We start from the raw sequence: 20,127 nt of genomic DNA, 5'->3' as shown, positions 1-20,127 counted from the left end.
AGCTGGAACTACAGGCGTATCACCATGCCTGGCTAATTTCGGTATTTTATTTTATTTTTTTGTAGAAATGGGGTTTCACCATGTTGCCCAGGCTTGTCTTGAACTCCCGGGCTCAAGCAATCCACTGGCCTCGGCCTCCCAAAATGCTGGGATTACAGGTGTGAGCCATTGCATCTGGTCACTTTCTCTTTTTTAATTAAATTATTTTACTCACTGAGAATTATTTGCTTATGAGCATACTGCTATTGTACTAATAACATTGTTCAAATACAAGGAAAATCCCTAGCAAATCAGCTGAAACCTACAACTTAACAGCTGTACCTGGCAAATGAAAAATGTAAAAATACATGTGTTAATGTAAAATGCCATAAGCAATATGAAAAAACAAACAAAAAATTGGAAAATAATCTGCAACAATAAAGAGCCTAACAATGATAATCAGAATGATAAAAATGCTTTAAAACTTTAAAAAATACTTTTTGTAACTTAGCTTAATAAAAACAAAAGTTTTAAAAATGGACATAACCTTTCCAATGGTAAACATGCATATGAAAAGTGTTCAGCCACATAAATAAAAAAAAAATGGAAGTTAAAGCAAGGGAAGGCCATTCATTTAATAATAACACTAGTTTGAACTAACAATTCCCCCCAAAAAACATAAATGACAATAAATATTTGGAAAGAACTTAATGTCATTAGTGACCAAAGATACAAAATTTAAAGCAGTAAGAGATCTTTTTGTAATATGCCAAATTTGTAAACATCAAAAATAATACTAGTGTTTCTCGTTGGGAAGAAATGATTTTCTTACAAATTACTCATGAAAATTTCAATTGGTACAACCTTTTATGAGGAAAATTTGTCAAGATTCATCAAAAGCCTTAAAAACATTCACCCCCTTTGACCAAATAAGTTCACTTCTGAGAATTTAATCTAAGAATATAAATATGTATAATATCATGTACCCATAAGGATATTTGTTTTGTGATAAAGAAAACTTAGAAAAATTTAAATGTTTATCAGTGGTTGAAAACGAATGATGCATTCATATGAAATATATAGCAATTCAAAGTTGTGCTTTGAGACAATTATAAATGACTTGAACAACCTATGAAAATACTCATAGAATGCTTTGTGAAAAAAGCAGGATCTAGAACCATCTACATATATGTATATACATGGATGTAACCGTATGTGTATATCCATATATACACAAAGACTAGCAAAATAGAGTTTTCAGTTTTCCAATTCTGTGTACTAAGAAGTTTTTAAAAATTGTGAATAGTTTTCAAAATTGCTATAATTTTTACAAAGAGAAATGCATGTATTGCAAAGAGAAATTTGTAAATTTCCACACATCATATTTACATTAAAAACTTTAATCAAATATACCTACACAAAACGTGAATATTACCAAAGTCTAAACCTACAGGTCAGAAGGCATACGAAAACCAACTTGTCTCTAAAATTGCTAAATTTCCTTTGATAGTGTTTGATGTAAATATTGCTAATTAAAGTAACTGTATTTAACACTACAGTAGAAACTGGTGAGAATTCCAGCCTTTGAAGGTAAACTGTTCTTTTATTTAAAAATCAAAGTTTCTAAATGTTAGAAGGTTAGTGATCATTTTGAGCTCTATCATTAAGACAAATTAAAAGAACCTCTCTAATAACAAATATTGATAGTATAAAACTTTTAACTAGGTATTTTATTATGAGACATACCTGAGAGTGGAGTCTCTCCTATCTGAAATTCAATTGGTGAGAAAGTGGGTGAAGAAATAGGCGAAGGACTAGTTATGCTTCCCAAGCTGTATTTTTTTGCACTAGCCTGAATAGGGCTAGAAGAAAACTGCCCCTGTAATAAAATTAAATAGTAAATAAATGTATATGATTCTCTTCCTTAACTCTTATGCTGCATGCTATTTATCGTGGTCTTCAAAACACACTTATAAACTAGGAATAGTTCATAAGAACCACCAAAAGACACCTTGCAACGAAGACAACTAAGAAGATTGCTACAAAAATTCTGAAAGAATATCAAATATGTTAGTCAAAATATAAACACATTGTATTTGAACAAACCATTAAGTTTCACACTAAGCAACCATCTGTGAAAAAGTTTTAAATAATTTACTCTATTAATGCCAAGCCAGTTGTATTATACTGTAAATCTCACATACTTTAGTAAATAACCTATGCTGAATTTCCTTGAGAGTCATGATAAATATGGTCATCCTGTACATATCTAAATACAAAATTGAAGCGTCTGACCTAAAACATCCCTATGACTAATGATAACATATGAACTAGAGTTAGTTTCTGTGAAGCATAATACTCAAAAGACAACCATCCCTCCTTCTGAAAGCAATCTGGGCAGCTCGGTCCAACTACATCTCACAGGGGTGTCCAAGGGAGAGAATACAGTCATGAGTTCTTAGTTTCTGTTTCTGGTTAGGCCAGTAAAGGCCCTTCCTCATCCTTCTTTTCCACTTATTACTAGAGACAGAAACCAAAAACCATGGCTTCAGGCTGCTGAAAGCCTAAGATAGAACAACAACAAAATGTGGGTTCAAGCTTGACAGCATATTAGCCAACTGCTTTTTAGTATACTTCTCACCGAACTTGGTGTCTGCAAGGGGCTTCTACACTTTACAGGAGACAAATCTATTGAATAAAACATCTCTAGTGATGTTTGAACACCACTATGAGGACTTCTGGGAGAAGCCGAAGGTAAGGAGTCGGAGATGCTTCCGTTCCCATCTAAAAACAGCTTTCTTCTGAGGGATGAAGAACTGAGGTTTCCAGGAGATTGATCTGCAAATTCATCAGCTCTAAAATAGTCACCTATATTTAATAATAGGAGAAAAGGCAAAGCTAGTCATTTTAAAGAGCAATTATACTTCTGTTACTCGACTTTTAAGAAGCCAGCATGCACTATGTTTGAATTTTTTCCCAAAAAGTGGGCAAAGTTTAATTGCATATGTGATGTTTCACATCTTAAATTATTCCTTAGTTTTTAAGTGCTACATTGTTAGTATAATATCAATAAAATGTTTATAGTTTCTGTCTATAGTAATAAAGTTCACTATGATAATAAGGCTAATTCAAACCATGTTCAAGAAAAAGAGAAATTTCAGGGCAGTTTCCCCACTTCTTTAGAAAGAGGCACTGCCACATATTTCCCATGTTACCATTTACAAAAAGCCAGCCAAACAAAACCTTTGGTTCAAGTTATTAAAGGTGTAAACAAATACAGTATTTACCTAATATATTTTCTAAATTAAAATCCACAGGAAGAGACAGCAATGTCTGACAAGCAGCTGGAAACAAGCAAATAAATAAACAAATTCAAACATGGGATAAATCAATGAAAGTATACAATATGCAATTCAGCATGTGCTGCCCAGTCAACCGTCTCCCCGTGATGTTTCAGCCAAATGGAATTATTCCATTTCTGCATTCTATTACATACCCTGCCACCTTTCTAGAAGTGGTTTCCCACACTCTCCGCCACTGGTGTAAACATGTTAATAGTAAAAGTTAACTCCTGGCTCTGGTACTGGCACTTGAAAAGGAAGCCAGCCTGTATCTGGGGGGAGATTTCTCACATTAACCGATTTTCAAAAGAATGCTTTCCAAGACCAGAAATCAGTTCACATGCTTTGAACAAGAAAACAAAACACTACTGCTATTTCTAAAACATGGCTGGATGCATCTGTTCTACTATACTTGTTTTTAAAGGTCAGCTCTCATATGGTTATTATGTAGCTCATTGAAAAAATCTAAACAAGCCAGGCTTGGTGGCTCACGCCTGTAATCCTAGCACTTTGGGGGGCCAAAGTGGGCAGATCGCTTGAGCCCAGGAGTTCGAGACCAGCCTGGGCAACATGGCGAAATGCTGTCTCTACAAAAAAATACAAAAATTAGCCAGGTGTGGTGGCGGGTGCCTGTAGTCCTAGCTACTGAGGAGGCTGAGGTGGGAGGATCACTGGAGCTCGGGCGGTCAGGGTTGCAATGAGCTCTTGATTGTGCCACTGCACTCCAGCCTGGGTGACAGAGTGCGACCCTGTCTCAAAAAAATAAAAATAAATTAAAAAAAAAAAAAAGGAAACAATTTCAATTCCAGAGTAAAGTGTTACTACCTGAACTGGGTTTAGAATCCAACGTAGCTTAATATGGAACATAATTCTTTTCAAATTGTGTTCATACTCACCATTGCTTTTCTCAGAATGAATGGTCAGCTTTTTTCCAATTGGAGAGTCATTATTTATGTTAGTGCCTGTAAGACATTTTAAGTGAAAAATCCTGTGTTTTATACTCTTCATTTGCTTTAGCATTACTTTTTCCAAAGCAAAAAATTAAGAAAGTGGAAACTTATTTTGCAACATTAAAAAAAATCTGCATATATAAGTATATATTTTGGTATGTTTCTATTATTTTTTTACCTTTGAGGGAATATAAGGATAAAACTAAAGGATTACCACAGCAAATAAGGAGGCACCAAGCAATATTTTTTTTACATTTTTCTTTAAATAATTGTATACATTTATGGGGTACAATGTGATGTTTCAATACATGTATACGCTGTGACAAGAGCAAATCAGGCTAATTAACATATCCATTGCCTCGAATACTTTTCTTTGTGGTGGGAACATTTAAAATCCACTTTCAGCAATTTTGAAATATATGACACCTCATTATCAGCTATAGTTACCTGGCTGTGCAACAGATCACCAGAACGTATTCCTCCTAACTGAAACTTTGTACCCTTTGACCAACATCTCCCTCACGACCCCTCCTCCCTACCATCTGGTAACTACCACTCTATTCTCTACTTCTAAGAGTCTGACTTTTTTAGATTCTACATATAAGTGAAATCATTCAGTATTTGTCTTTCTGTGGCTGGCTTTTTTCACTTAGCATAATGTCCTTTAGATTCATATATGTTGTCACATATGACAAAATTTCCTCTTTTTTAAGGCTGAATAGTATTCCGTTGTGTGTGTGTATATATATATATACACCACATTTTTAAAAATCCATTCATCTGTTGATGGACACTTAGGTTGACTCCATATCTTGGCTGTTGTGATTAACGATGCAGCAATAAATATGAGAGTGCAGGTATCGCTCTGAAATAGTAATTTTGGTTCCTTTGGATATATACCCAGTAGTAGGACTGATGAATCCCAAAGTAATATTTTTTTTAAGAAAATGATGGTTACTCTTCATGATGTCAACCTTAAAAGGTTAGGGATACCTTTTAGCTACCTTCAATGTCCTCAACAGATTAAAATGCCAGATTATTTTGACAAAACCTGAAACTTGATCAATAAAACCATACATTTTCTTTCACAAGAAGAGTTAAAAATATGGGTGCAAATTATTTTAACTCTAAAGTTTTATAAGTTGAAAAATCACCAGATTAAAAAAACTCAAAAACTAAAACCATTTCAAAAAAGACTAATATAAGCAAGATAAAAGGAAGAAAAAGCAAGGGGACCAAACAAACCTCCCCCCCGCTCCAAAACCAGAAACAACTCAGGAATTCTAAAATAAAACGACAAAATAGAGTGTAGTAAGATAACAATCCTAAATTTTAAAATGGGTAAGTGGGTTGCTGAATAAATTAAAGTTCCCTGTGAAATACTATCAAAACGGGTAAATAAATAAAGAAAATTTTGGATGCAGATGACTTTGTCACTGCATGCAGAGTGACCTTCTATAAGGCAGATGTAATCAATACTCTCTCTGCCTAAAACCCTGCAATAGTCTTTAGGATAAAATCCAAACACTTCAATGGCTTACAAAGCCTTTCAAAACCATGTCTATTTCTCTAGCATGGTTGCCATCTAATTAAATATTATTTGAGTACCTAAAACAAACAAACAAGAAACAGGTATCTCTCTCATTTCTAGGTATTATCTTATGCTCTCTCCTCCCTGCCTTTTCTCCCCTGCATTCCAAGAGTCTAACTCAAATCTCAGCTTAAATTTTATCTTCTACCAGCATGCCTTCCTTGCCTTCCTCAGACCAGAAAGACACCTACAGCAACATTATCACATCACTTTTCAACTCTATTCCAAGTGTTTTGGTTGTTTCCCCTAGAAGGACTTAGACAAGTTTAAGACCACAATCAAATGAGGAAAAAAAAAAAAAATCGATGGATTTGACTGCACCAAAATAAGAATTTCTATGCAACCCAGGATATCAAGAACAAAGAGTAACGTACATATGACAGAATGGGAGATAACATTTGAAATGTTTAAGACCAATATAACCACAATATATAAGGTATCTTAGAAATTAACAGGAAAAAAAAAAAGGTTAGCAACTCCAATTGAAACATATCAATGAATTACAAATAGACATTTTCTATGAAATTTAAAAGGTCATTAGTCTATGAAGACAAAAAGAAAACTGAAACAATCATTTAGAATGTCAAATAACCTATAGGAAAGGCAAAGATGTAAAAGCTGGATAATGCCAAGGGCAGGCAGGGATGCTGGGACACAGGAACCCTAGGGACTGTTGGGGCTATGCAGACTGTGCAGATATTCTAGAGAGCACTCTAATACTGTGTAGTCAGATTAAGTAAAGATATATCCTATAACTCAGAAATCCTCTACCTGCGTATATATCCCAGGGAAATTCTCACTCAAGTCCATAAATAAAAACACATGAGGATATGCACTGAAGCACCTTGCTGCATAAATATTAATAATAGTAAATGCTACCAGCACAAGCTAACATGTATAAACAAACCACTTTTCCCCTCATTCATCATTTTATTTGTTAATCTTTAGGTAGATAACCAAACACCATGTGCTAGGTACATTATCTTAGCGGTACCACAATAACCATCATTTTACAGATAAGGAAACTGAGGCACAGAAAAGCTAAGTAACTCATCTAAAGTCGCACAGCTAGTGAGCTTTACTGGGTACAATTCAAACCTAGATAATATTACACTAGAGTAAGGGTCAGCAAACTATTGTTCATGGCGCAAATCTGGCCTTTCACCTATTTTTTTAAATACAGTTTTACTGGTACACACTCACATTGATTTACATATTGTCAGTGGCTGCTTTTGTGGTACAGCAGTAGAGTGGAGTGGTTCCGACAGAGATTGTGTGGTCAGTAAAGGCTTAAGTATTTATTATTGAATCCTTTACACTTAAGGGCTGCCAACCTTGACCCTAAAGTAGCATCCAATAGAACATTTTCTGTGATGATGGAAATGTTCTCTATCTATACTACTCGATATCCACATGGCTGTTGAGTACCTGAAATGTGAATATTGTGAATGGGGAACTCCATTTTAAAATTTAACTTTAAATTTAAATAGTCACACGTGGCCACAACTGTCAAGAACTATAAAGGGTCTAACATTCTACCCAACTTGGCAACTAACAGGTGAACATGTCAAAGTTCCATTGGTGCTGGCTAAAGACATGAGGCTTCTGGGGGCAAAGACAAAGGACTTCATTATTTTCAGCACAGCAGGCAGCATGAACTTAACGTTCCTATTAATTCCCTTTGCCCCCAAGTGCCAAGAAGGTGACATGAAACAGCCCAGTGCAGTGAATTCTTATAATTCTGCATACAAGTTGGACTTTCTCATACAAAAAGCAGGGCTCATTCACCCCGACACAGTTTCCAGTTCTATACCTCAATGTGGTTGATCCAGGTATCTGCCTTATATAAATTCCTCCTGGTAACCACCTCCCTAGGGGACAGCTACATATGGCCTACCTGACTGACCCCCCAACCCTCATATCTCACATGGACTACACAGACATGCCACAGTGACTACCTCTCAGCCACTGTGTGATCTCCTCAATGCATGCCTGCTTGCTTTAAACCCACCAACTGAAACTCTGTTTGGATAATGCCCTGGAACCAATAAAGGCGTTGGCCCATGGGTCCCTTTCTCTCTCCCTGACCTCCGTGTGTGGTGTTCAGGCATGCTGTGTACCCCTAGGACTTGTAAGTAATAAAATTTTTATTTCCATCTTGTGTCTCTCCTAATCATGGGAGGAGTGCTCTCTATCTTAAAAGATTCTAAATTAAAATACCCAGGTGGCTGGTGGACACACAATGGGTTTTCACCATAGCTAAGGAACCCCAAGCTTAGGAAATCCCATTCTTTTATAAGAGACTGCAAACAAATCTGCTACAGAGGGAGACATCATCTTTACTATACTGGACAGCAAAACAAACTTACCCTCTGCTCTGGTGGGACACACTATCTCTACCTTCTAAGGATGTTCACAAGACAAACACCCTAGAAAAGATAGTTTGGAACAGAACCTGTCCATGTCACTTCATGAAAGGTGTGCAGAAATGTGAGGCCTATGGAGAATTGTCTCCCAACAACACAGTAAACAGCACAGCTCTGGAGACTATCCTATTAACCACTGCACTGTTATCGTGGGCTTGATTAGGTTTCAAAGAGTCTAAAGTGTTTTTAAGCATCTTCTTGATCCTGCATCACTTGAACTAAAACAGGATACTTGGAATACAAAAATGTTATTTAAAAAATCACTTAAGAAGGTTGATTCATCTGTTGAAAAAATCCAACAATAAAGAATCTGGGGTGAAAACTAGTATCTATGAGAATGTCACCCTGGACACACAATTTTAGAGCTAGGAGGGACGTAAATGCACAACTCTAGTTCAATCCTTTTATTTCACAAATAAAAGACTGAGGTACAGAGAGATTGAATAATTTGATCAAGGTCACCTCTCTGGTTTATAAAAGTAGGAGGTTTTACAATCCAGATTTCCATCTACTATTGTGTGCTACCATTAATTCATAATGGCTAAGAATACAGCATCTGATTTGAGAATTTTGAATCCAGGTTTTCCCACTTTTATCATCTCTGTAACCCTGGACAAATGCTCTCACCTTTCTAAAACTAGGGGTTTTCTTACCTATAAAATGGGGCCAATAATTACGCCTACTTCATATGAGTTATAAGAAATTACTGAAAGCACTTAGCACTGTCCTGGCATAGAGAAAGTACTAACCCAGCTTACCTATTATTGTTGTATTATTATGTTGTGTTTTTTGATAAAGAATGGAACAAACATTCTCTCTTATACTGAGAGCATAATTAAGGTGTACTACAATAGATAGTGTAATTCCACTGTGATAAGGGATGCATATATACAAGTGATGCCTGAATACTGCCTCACAACCCAAAGAGCAGTGAGAACAAATATATGACAACCATTGCCTGGAGGTAGAAAGATAATCGATAGCTTACTGGCTTGCCCTTTAATTTCCTTATTAATTTTGCAGATACTCAGCAATAATACACTGTCCCGGAGGTCATATTAAGTCTCCATCCTTTCTTTACCTTTATAAGAAATCAGCAAATTAGCAAAAGGCAACACAATTTAGGGTTTTATCTAAAATATTAACCTTCAAAATACTGCTAAAGTCATTAACAACTCATCTTTATATTCAGTACCAACTAGTTCTTCATCTATGGATCCTCTATAACCATCATTATAACTGACATTCACAATAGTCATGAAGAAAAAGTTAAATTCAGAATATAACAGCTAAAAAAAAATTCAATAAATTTTAGTCAAATTTTTAATTCTAACCCTAAAAGGAGTTACATTCTATGTTATCCAGAATTTTAAAGCAAGCTCCTTACAAAGCAGATATACTGGCACTTCACGATTATTCACCGATTTTTTTGATTTTTATTCATATTATTTTTAGTACACTCACATTTACTGGAATGATACTGTGGAAGCTGTTTCCCTTCATGATCAGTCCAAGGAGAGGGTACGATGACATCTTTAGTGAAAAACTACGAAAATTAAAGTCATACAATTAGGCATAAATTCCACCCAAAATGTGAGACGGTACCTGTGTTTTTCCAAATAATTATTAAACATGTCATATACTAACTTTATAATTGTATGCAAAAATTTTAATACAAATGACCAAAGGAAAAATGGAAGAAATTCAAAGTATATATAAAGAGGAATCTTAATACTTCAAATCAACCAGTTAAATTTGAAACTTGCAAACTAAACTAAGAGGATTAATCATAGACAAAGTATTTTAAATTTCCTTCCCGGGATTTTCTGAAGCGGTTACAAAAAAAAGGATGAAAAGGTAAGGAATATATTAAGCCAGGGATATGCAAGTAGGCCAGTATGAATGGTGGCACTGAAGCTGGCTTGTTTGTTCTGGCTCTCAAGATCTGATTATTAAATTTTCAAGAATTCTGAGCACCAGTTGTTAAAACCAATATTAAAAATAAAATTATGTAAACTTACAATATATTAAAAATAAAGGTAACAAACATTCAAAACTCACCACTTGCTAATTATTTTATACACTTATCAATGTCTATGCTCTTGAGATTAATAATGTATTTTGTATCTGTATGGTGGAATTCCTACATATAATGGTGTGCCACTATTCTTCCTCTCCCGTTCAGTGATGTCACATCAGTAGCTTGAAATTGGCCATGGTTGGAGTACTTACACTATGGATAGCAGCAGTCGCTATAAATCATACTCCTTCCACGACCAGAGAGCAAGTTGTTAAACATTTACCAGCACACTACTGGCCGGTATATTCAAATGGAGAAAGAGCATTTGGATACTTTTCTTTCCTCTTTCATTTCTAACACAGTATTTTCCCTTCCCTAGGTTTTGCAAGTAACCAAACACATTTTCTTCATATTTTGCTATACATATGACAAAGAGCTAATTTTCTTAACTAAATTACCCATTAATCTATGAGGAAAAGATTCTTTTTTTTCTTTTTTTTTTTTTTTTTAAAAAGGTGGACTGGGGCAGATATAGACAATTACCAGAAAAAAAATTAAAGGACCTATAAACTTACAAAGTGATGTATAAGTTCACTCAAAAGTAAAGAAATACAAACACACAAAAAATGTCATTTTTAAAGTAATAGGAATAGAACAAATTAAGAATTCTGATAATAATCAATATTGGAGATATGGAAAATCAAGCAGTGTCATACTATAATCAGGAGTATAAATTGGTATAACCTTTTAGGAGGGCAATATGGTAAAATCTACCAAAAGTGAAAATTCACAAAGCCTCTGACTTACTAAGTCCATTTCAAGAATATAAAGATATATATACAAATCACTGCAGCATTATTTGTGACAGAAAAATAATAAACACCATTTAAACATCTGTCAACAGGGGCTAGGTTACGATGCTGTTGCTAAGAGAATGTAAAAATCTGTATATGCTGGTTATCAAAAATTTCTAAGAAAAATCATGAAGCAAAAAAGGAGGATGCAGTATGAGAACGATAATAGTATGAGAATGATAATCCTAACTGTCGAAAATATTTTAAGGACATATGCCACTAAATAAGTAAAATTAATCTGAAAGTACACATAAGAAATGTTATAGTCATTACCTTCGTGAAGTGGGATGGGGAAACAGGAGGCTTTTTATTTTATATTTTTTCTTTCTGTTTTTACTATATGTATATGTTTCTTCAATTTTCAAAAATATATATTGAAAAGAAACAAATTTTCTTAAGTTTACCTGCTGGGTTTCTCTTTAAAATTAAAGATTCTTAAAGAAAGCATTTTTTCAAAATGTTGGAAATTTTGAGAGTCTGAGAATATTCAGGTGGGGAAGAACCAAGTGATCGAGTCAGAATGAAAACTGTGCAGTTACTAGATAGAAGAAGAAGTAGGTAATGTTTGGCAGGAGTAAACATAGTCTTTTGTGGTATGGAAGAGCCAAGTACGGCTAAGGAACAGAGGAGGGTTGAGGGGGCTAGAGGGAGCAGAAAAGTAAAAATCAGAAATGCTGCCATCACATAAAGACTTTCTGAGGAAAGAACGAGGTAAATAACCCCTTACTTAGATGCCGGGCCAGGCGCAGTGGCTCACGCCTGTAATCCCAGGACTTTGGGAGGCCAAGGCAGGCAGATCATCTGAGGTCGGGAGTTCGAGACCAGCCTGACCAAGATGGAGAAATCCCATCTCTACTAAAAATACAAAATTAGCTGGGTGTGATGGCGCATGCCTGTAATCCCAGCTACTCGGGAGACTGAGGCAGAATCACTTGAATCCGGGAGGCGGAGACTGCAGTGGGCCGAGATCACACCATTGCACTCCAGCCTGGGCAACAAGAGTGAAACTCCGTCTCAAAAAACAAAACAAAAAAATAATAATAACCCTTATTTAGATGCTAAGAAAGGCAGTTCAACAGACAGAAAAAAGCAAAAAACTTAATTATTTTTATTTTTTAAAAAGCCTACATTATGATATACCTTTCCTGTCTAACAGTAAGAGATTTTATTTCATGAATATCTTAAAAACCCAAAGTATTAACAAAAAAAGACAAAGCCATTCCCAATGCCAATCTAGACTCTGAAGGCCTGAGAATATTCGACTTTCTCTACGTAAACTCCAACTTGAAACAAAGTTTGTGCTAATCAATATTTTGAAGGCACAAGGAAGACAAATTGTGCTAGGTCCTGAGAATGAAAGGATGAAGTACAGTATTGGCCAAAAAAGATTGCGCCTAGGGGACAGAAACACTAAACTGATCATTACAACAGTATACAAGTACTATGCAAGGTACTGGGATAGCTGGAAATTATTGGTCTTAGGACAGTACTGAAGGGTGCTTTATATAGATGGGACTGCGAAGGGCTTGGAGGGGAGATAGGACAGTGAAGGAATTGAAGAAAGTCTTCCTAAAAGAAGTGATGTACATGCAGAATTGATCCTTAACTGGTTTAATGATCAGTAACAGTTTAAGTTACCTCTTCAATGGCTTTTTGTCTTTTGTCTTCCACATCTTTATCTATTCTATACAAAGATAAAGAAGAAAAATAACCATGCTATTACTTAAGCTTGTTGAACATTTAAAAAAATAACCTTTCAAATAAATAATCTCCCTTCATTGAAAACTGGCAAATGTTAAGCTCACTTTATAATAAATACTAGTGGTATCTTGTCACTTTTAGTAAATGGCAGTATTCTGAAATTCAGCAGTTAGCTATTAGGCTTACCTTCCTCTTTTCCATTCAAAGTTTGAATGGAATGATACTTTATTTCAAAAGACTTACATTGATATTAAATTGCTTTTAACAATATAAATTTGATAAACTTTGTCCCTGAATACAAATTAAGAAGTATTTAATTCAACATACATCTAAAAATTGTCCAAAGTTTTTCTCTTCAATTGTAACAAGTTTATCATGGCAATAATTTTAGAATCAACTTCTACTGTAAAATAGATGACGATAGTTATCACAGTTCTAAACAGTCAAAAATATTAAATCCGAAATAAAACATTGACAATATAACATTTTTTCCAAATGAATTTTTTTTTTCACTTTGATACAATCTGCAATTACTGCAACATAAACTTCTCAGCTACAAGATTTAATATAAAATTTTGGGTCGCAAGCACAAAGCATATACTTGCCAAGGACTCAGCAGTTAGCTTTCTAGGACCACTTCTTTATTCCATTACAGGAAAGAATGCTTGCCTTCCATCAGTAAATTGGTAAGACATATTTTTTTTACAATTTAAAATTATTTTGTCTCAGAATTTTTTCTTTAACTTTTATTTTAAGTTCAGGGGTACAAATGCAGGTTTGTTACACAGGTAAACTTGTGTCATGGGGGTTTGTTGTACAGATTATTTCATCATCCAGGTATTAAGCCTAGAATCCATCAGTTATTTTTCCTGATGTCCCTCCTCCCACCCTCCACCAGGCCCCAGTGTGTGCTGTTCCCCTCTATATGTCCAAGTGCTCCCATCATTTAGCTCCCACTTATAAGTGAGAACATGAGGGGTTTGGTTTTTTGTTCCTGTATTAGTTTGCTAAGAATAATGGCCTCCAGCTGCATCCATGTCCATGCAAAGGACACAATCTCACGCTTTTTGTGGCTGCATAGTATTCCATGGTGTGAATTTTTTTTCACATATAGACTTGCTCATGGCTTAATAAAGCTTATATGAGAATGTATACATTTCAGAAATTAAGTAGATTTTTCAAGTGGGAGAAGTATGAGAAAATAAACTACAGTGTCAACCCACATATCCCAGCTTGAACAGTAGCCATTTTGAGGATAACAAAATGGCCTTCATCTTATCAATGGTTCTCTTCATCTTATCATGGTCAAAATGGCAGCACATAACAAGCTTAGCAAATAGCAAGTAAGCTCTGAACTAGGATGACTGCATTCAGAAACCTTTTGCTACTTCATCAGAGGGACTTCAAGAACATGAAATACTCAGGTGATTGCTGGAAACGGTAAAAATCACTGTGGCCAAATACTCTAGAGTCAGATCAAAGAAGATTCTAAGAAGTCATACAGGGGAGAGCATCCTGACCAGCATACCACTGAACACCAGTATGATGCATATGGGTATAGGTGTGGCCTGAATGTTGAGCCTTTGCAGGGTGGCAAAGGAGAGGGGACCTCAGGACTGGTCACCTACATGGCCAAGACTCACCTGCTTACACTGGTATGCTTTACAGTTATAATTTTCTGTGTGGATGGTGGCATGAAAAGGATGGGAAGAATTGAAGTAGAGGGCTAATATGTAAGAAGAGATACTGAAACACACTGCTTGTTTCTAAGGATGAAACGAGATGCTGTGTGAAGAATATATTGACTATCCTTGGTAGAAGCCATAAACATTCATTGAATTATATTATTAAATTAAATTATAATATTTTCCCACCTTTTCCATTCTCCTATATGATAAATCTATGTACTAAGAGACACCAAGATTATCTTTATAAACCTTTGCAGACAGTATATCATTTAGTAGTAAGTACAGAAGCACTGTGTTACAACTTTGGTCTAATTATGTTTTTGACTCTTGACTCTTAGTATCTTGTACTTCTTCGGTGTTTCTTACCATCCCTCACAGTACTCAATAAGTATCTCTTGACTGATCAATATAATAATTGTCCATCATTCAATATATTGAAGAAATGAGACAAAATAATTAAGCATATTAAGTTCGTGTGAAACGAAAAATTAGTCACTAACTGTGACTCATTTGCTTTAGATATTCATCTCACCTTCTCTTTCAAAGGTATTATTTATTTACTTATTTATTTATTTATTTATTTTATTTTTTTGAGATGGAGTCTTGCTCTGTCCCCCAGGCTAGAGTGCAATGGCACGATCTCAGCTCACTGCAACCTTTGCCTCCCGGGTTCAAGCGATTCTCCTGCCTCGGCCTCCTGAGTAGCTGGGATTACAGGTGTGCACCACCATGCCCGGCTAATGTTTTTGTATGTTTAGTAGAGATGGGGTTTCACTATGTTGGCCAAGCTGGTCTTGAACTCATGACCTCAAGTGATCTGCCTGCCTCGGCCTCCCAAAGTGCTGGGATTACAAGTATGAGCCACCCCACCCGGCCTCAAAGGTATTATTTAAATTTAAGTTAAAATTCTTTCATGCTTTATCCATATTCTATTCCCTTCCTATTAACACTCTGTCTGGATGGACATTAATTTTATGAGTGAATGATCAACATGTTACCAAGCAAAGAGAAGACGGAGGAGAAAAGCCAGGAAGTATTTACCAGAATATCTCAATATGTGTGCAACGTTGTGTGACTGAATTCTTAAGTCAAAGGGAAAAGGATTATCCTTCGTTTTGGACTAACAACATGTCTACCTTAGGACAGCAAATTAAAATCTGGTCATACCATGTATTTGATTTTTTTCAAATATTAAAAAATCAGACTATAAAACATATAAACAAGAGTCCCTAAAACTACAAAAGAATAATATGACTTTACACTTTGTAATAAAAAGCTAAATCTGCAGTACATTAGTGCCTTGAAACCTAAACAACACATCAACAAATAAGACTGCACTGGGTGATATGTAGAATTCTAGAAAATGTAATTCAGATTCCAAGTGAATTGTTACAGTTGGATAATGTCTAAAAAACCACTCTGTTGCTAATGGATACCCTTCCATTCAATGCATACGTAACTCTTTAAGGGGGTTTTAGGTTTCCCCAAACATAGATAACAATGAAACAGCATTTTGCTTTACCCCAAACCATCAAAAAGACAAACTGAAACAAGTTAATGGCAGAAGCCACAACCATGTAGAAAAGTGCAAATTTCAAAATGTTCTTCTCTTAACTGAGTGCTAGGGGTACAGAGCTGTCACCTCAGTAGCAGAGGGAAAAGGTTACTTGTAAAAGAAAAAGGTATCTACCCAGGTCTGGAACTGTTGGCAAGAAAATCTTTCTGAATGTAGTTCTTTGAACTAATTCATTTAGATAGGAAAAATCTGCATCAAAATTTTTTCTCCCTGATACCTTTACATAGAAAAATACTCAACATTTAGAATTTCCTACCTCTCTTCACTTAAGAGTGTTATTAGACTTAGGTGCAAGAAAGGAAAACTTACCGAGAATGACTTAAGTATAAAGCTTGACGATGAATATCTTCTGGGTCTATTTCTACAGGATTTATTACAGCTAGTTGATCAATAGACCATCTAAATTTCCCTGGAGTCTTAACAAAAGAAAGTGAGCTTATGAGTAAAGGCAAACTAAAATAGTTCATCAAAATGCTAACCTATGTGAGAAATAATATGAATGGTTATAATATGAAAATATTTTAAAGCTTATATTTTAAAATTTGACTTTACCATGAAATTCAATGGCAAAGGGTAATCATATTACATTCGATCAACTGACTTAATTGTATCTCTCTCTTTTTTTAAGACAGAGTCTCGTTCTGTCACCGAGGCTGGAGTGCAATGGTGTAATCTCAGCTCACTGCAACCTCCACCTCCCGGGTTCAAGCGATTCTCCTGCCTCAGCCTCCTGAGTAGCTGGGATTACAGGCACCCGCCACCACACCCAGCTAATTTTTGTTTTTTTTTTTTTTTTTTTTAGTAGAGACAGGGTTTCACCATGTTGGCCAGGCTGGTCTCAAACTCCTGACTTCAAGTCATCAGCCACCTTGGCAGTGCTGGGATTATAGGCATGAGCCACAGCGCCCAGCCTGTATCTCTTTTAAAATATCAGAATCTTTCACCTGGGTTGGAATTACGTAATACGAGAAAAATCACAACAGAGTAATAAAGATATAAAACTTTCACAATTAACACTCATCAGTGTGATAAACTAAACCCATGTAAAAGTAAAAATCTCTCACAGTTATCAAACGTCTTTACTTTCACTAAGAAGGAACTGAAAGTCCTTAGTCACTTTGGAGATGGCTGCAGAAGCTCATAACATAGTTGATCCTTAAAATAATTATGAATGGCAACCAGTGCTGCCTTTCTGTACTCAACCATGCAACTGAATTAAAGGTTTATCCAAATCCTAATCTGTAATTAGAAATATATTCTAGGCAAATTCAGTCCTAAAAACGCAAGATGCCATACATTCCAACTTTGAGGATTAAGCTGCCGTCAATCTATTATTTATTTTTAGTAAGACCAAGAGATAAATTTTAATGATTCAATTAAAAATCATAAGGTCAGATTGATGAAATGACTCAATATAAACTGCTCGACCTTCCACTTGTACATAACTGCTCATTGTAAAACCTGTATGAAAGTGTAGCAGAAACAGCCACCCTATTTGCAGTTTTTCTAAGTAACTTGATAGGTTGAAATATCCAAGGTCAAAAGAACTTATCCAGTGTAGCAAATAACAGCAAAATAAGACAAAGTGGCCTGGGCACAGTGGCTCATGCCTGTAATCCCAGCACTTTGGGAGGCTGAGGTGGGTGCGTCACATGAGGTCAGGAGTTCGAGATCAGCCTGGCCAACATAGTGAACTCTCATCTCCACCAAAAAAAAAGATAAAGTGATGAAACCTTTGCTAATATCCTGAAGAACACTTTTCCTTCATATTATTATTGTGCTAAGCACTAATCATATCACCTATCACACTGTCTTGATATTACTCATCTAGTTCTGTTTAACACATTAAAATAGACGTTAGTTTCTTTTTATAATAGCTTGCAAGCTAAGAATTATTTTGACAGTTTTAAATGGTTGGGAAAACAAACAAAAATCTTGTGACATGTGAAAATTATATGAAATTCAAATGTGTCCATAAATAAAGCTGTATTGGAACAGAGTAACATTTATCTCTTTACACATTGCCTATGGCTGCTTTTGTGATACAAGACAGAAGTGAGTAGTTGTAACAGAGACCAAATGACCTGTAAAGCTTAAATATTTACTGTCTGGCCCCAACAGAAAGTTTGTGACCCCTACACTGGAGTACAACCTCCTTAAGGATTTGTGCCTAATGATCCTAACTTGTTCACAGTGTAATCCCTGCTTAGCACTCTATCTGACACATAGCAACACTCAAATAATGTTTGCCAAATAAGTGAGAACAGCATATTAGATGATGCAGCTTCTTCTGTAATGTACTAGTAGCTATATCATCAACCACAGAATGTAGCTACACCCACAACTGCAGGAAGCTAACATATGTTGTTCTTGAACTTAAAAAGAAAAAAAAAAATTCTAGCTAACTTATTAACCTAACCACTAGATTATAATGAACACTACAATTTTAAAAAGTACATTGCAGCTATATATGCTCCATAATGTATTTCCTCCTTACCTTGTAAAGACAGATGTTTACATTTAAAATTATTTGTAATTACTTACATTTAAAATTAGTTGTAAACACTAGTCAGGAATAACTTACTGGTAATTTTGTTGATTTAAAAACAGAAGGACTGGCGAGAGTTTGTTCATGGAGATTAGAATAATCACTAGGACTTTCAAAAGGATTTAAAACAGGGATCCTTCCTGGAGTTTCTGGTGTTATTTGCATCTTTGATTCCTTGACATCTCCCATAGCACAGAGAGAAAACTAAAAAGAAATCAAGAGTATGCATGTTAAAATTACAAAGTCCCATAGATATTAATTTTAACTATTAAAATGTACTCGACAAATGTGTCACAAAAACAACTCAAAACCTAACACTCTTGGGGCTATGATACAGCTTACAAAAAAGTATCACATATAAATGTTCTCAACTGATTCTCGAAATAACCTTGAAAGCTATAGCAGTAAGTTATTAGTGATATTATTTTGCGAAAGTATTAAGCTCAGAGAAGTGAAGTGGCTTATACGCAGCAATCAAATATGAATTCAGATCTGCCTCTGAGGAAACTAAAGGTTACAACAGGCCCAGATTTCTTCTCAGCTAAAGGACTTATAGCTACAATTTTTTTAAAATTCATCATCTCATGTCTCAACATTATGAACATTCTTCGGATACCCTATCCAACTACAGTTGCTATTAAACAATTCTTTGTAGCAAGCAGGTAAGAGTTGAGGAAGCTTGTGCCTTTCTTGCACATGAGTCCTAGCCAGAGAAGTATGATTGACAAGGGCTAGGAAATTAACTGCCTGGGGTCCCCTTTCCTCCAAAAATCCTCCTTTCGCCAAGACCTCCCCTCCACCCCTCCCGGGATAGAAAGCGAGACTGCATTACTTGCAATCAAAGGAGGCTACAACTTGGCGGGGTGGGGTGGAGAAGAGTCTACTTCTGGAAGGTTGAGATGCAGCCGGCTTCGCTGGATGGAGCGCGAAGGAGGCGTCGCCCCCAACCCTACGTGGCCACTCTTTCTGGTGCCCCTCTCTTCCACACCTACTCCCTGACTGCTCCCATTCACCAGCGGCAAGCGGGCAGGCAAGTCAGGAGCTGGGAAAAGAAACCTCTCCATTCAGACAGGAGGAAAGGCCAGGGACCACAAAGAGCGTACCTACCGGTGCGTACAAAACGAAGCCCCCAGTACCGACTCCAGGGAGCTCCGGGGGCCAGGCCAGCTTCCACGACAGGCACAGACTCTTTAACTCCCCGCTTCCGCGCTGTCTTGGGCCAACCAGGGCACGGGGCTTGTGAGCGACTAGCCAATCGTGTCGTCCCGCCATCCGCGAACCAGCCAATCGCACGGAGGCCGCGTAGGAAATTCGAATAGCAACTCCTCGCTCCACGTTCCGCGCAGAGGAACGAGGCTCCAAATTCAAATCAACGCAGCCTCACGCCGGCGGCGAGCGCGAGGGGCGGAGCCTGCCCGGCGTGAGCCGAGACGTGTTGTGTGATTGCCCCGGA

At 36.3% G+C, this 20,127-nt stretch overlaps 1 protein-coding gene across 3 annotated transcripts in view; it reads right to left on the bottom strand.

The window, feature by feature from the left end:
* BORA (BORA aurora kinase A activator) overlaps positions 1-20,038 on the bottom strand; it is a 30,107-nt gene extending 10,069 nt beyond the window's left edge. The window contains exons 1-9 of one of the 3 annotated variants that reach the window (XM_054446986.2): positions 19,782-20,038; positions 18,711-18,878; positions 16,436-16,542; positions 12,800-12,845; positions 9,752-9,833; positions 4,217-4,282; positions 3,267-3,323; positions 2,621-2,847; positions 1,726-1,858 (exon numbers count right to left, since the gene is read on the bottom strand). In XM_054446986.2, coding sequence (XP_054302961.1) covers positions 1,726-1,858; positions 2,621-2,847; positions 3,267-3,323; positions 4,217-4,282; positions 9,752-9,833; positions 12,800-12,845; positions 16,436-16,542; positions 18,711-18,878; positions 19,782-19,946 — 1,051 coding nt within the window. In that variant the 5' untranslated portion in view covers positions 19,947-20,038. Of the gene's footprint in view, positions 1-1,725; positions 1,859-2,620; positions 2,848-3,266; positions 3,324-4,216; positions 4,283-9,751; positions 9,834-12,799; positions 12,846-16,435; positions 16,543-18,710; positions 18,879-19,777 lie in introns of all 3 variants that reach the window. The other 2 variants (XM_063650929.1, XM_063650928.1) reach the window with 2 other exon arrangements.
* Between the last annotated feature and the right edge of the window lie 89 nt (positions 20,039-20,127).

The sequence above is a fragment of the Pongo pygmaeus genome, chromosome 14 (assembly GCF_028885625.2).
Source record: "Pongo pygmaeus isolate AG05252 chromosome 14, NHGRI_mPonPyg2-v2.0_pri, whole genome shotgun sequence".
Classification (NCBI taxonomy): Eukaryota; Metazoa; Chordata; class Mammalia; order Primates; family Hominidae; genus Pongo; species Pongo pygmaeus.
The sequence above is the reverse complement of the archived record's forward strand: the minus strand, read 5'-3'. Positions and strand labels throughout refer to the sequence as shown.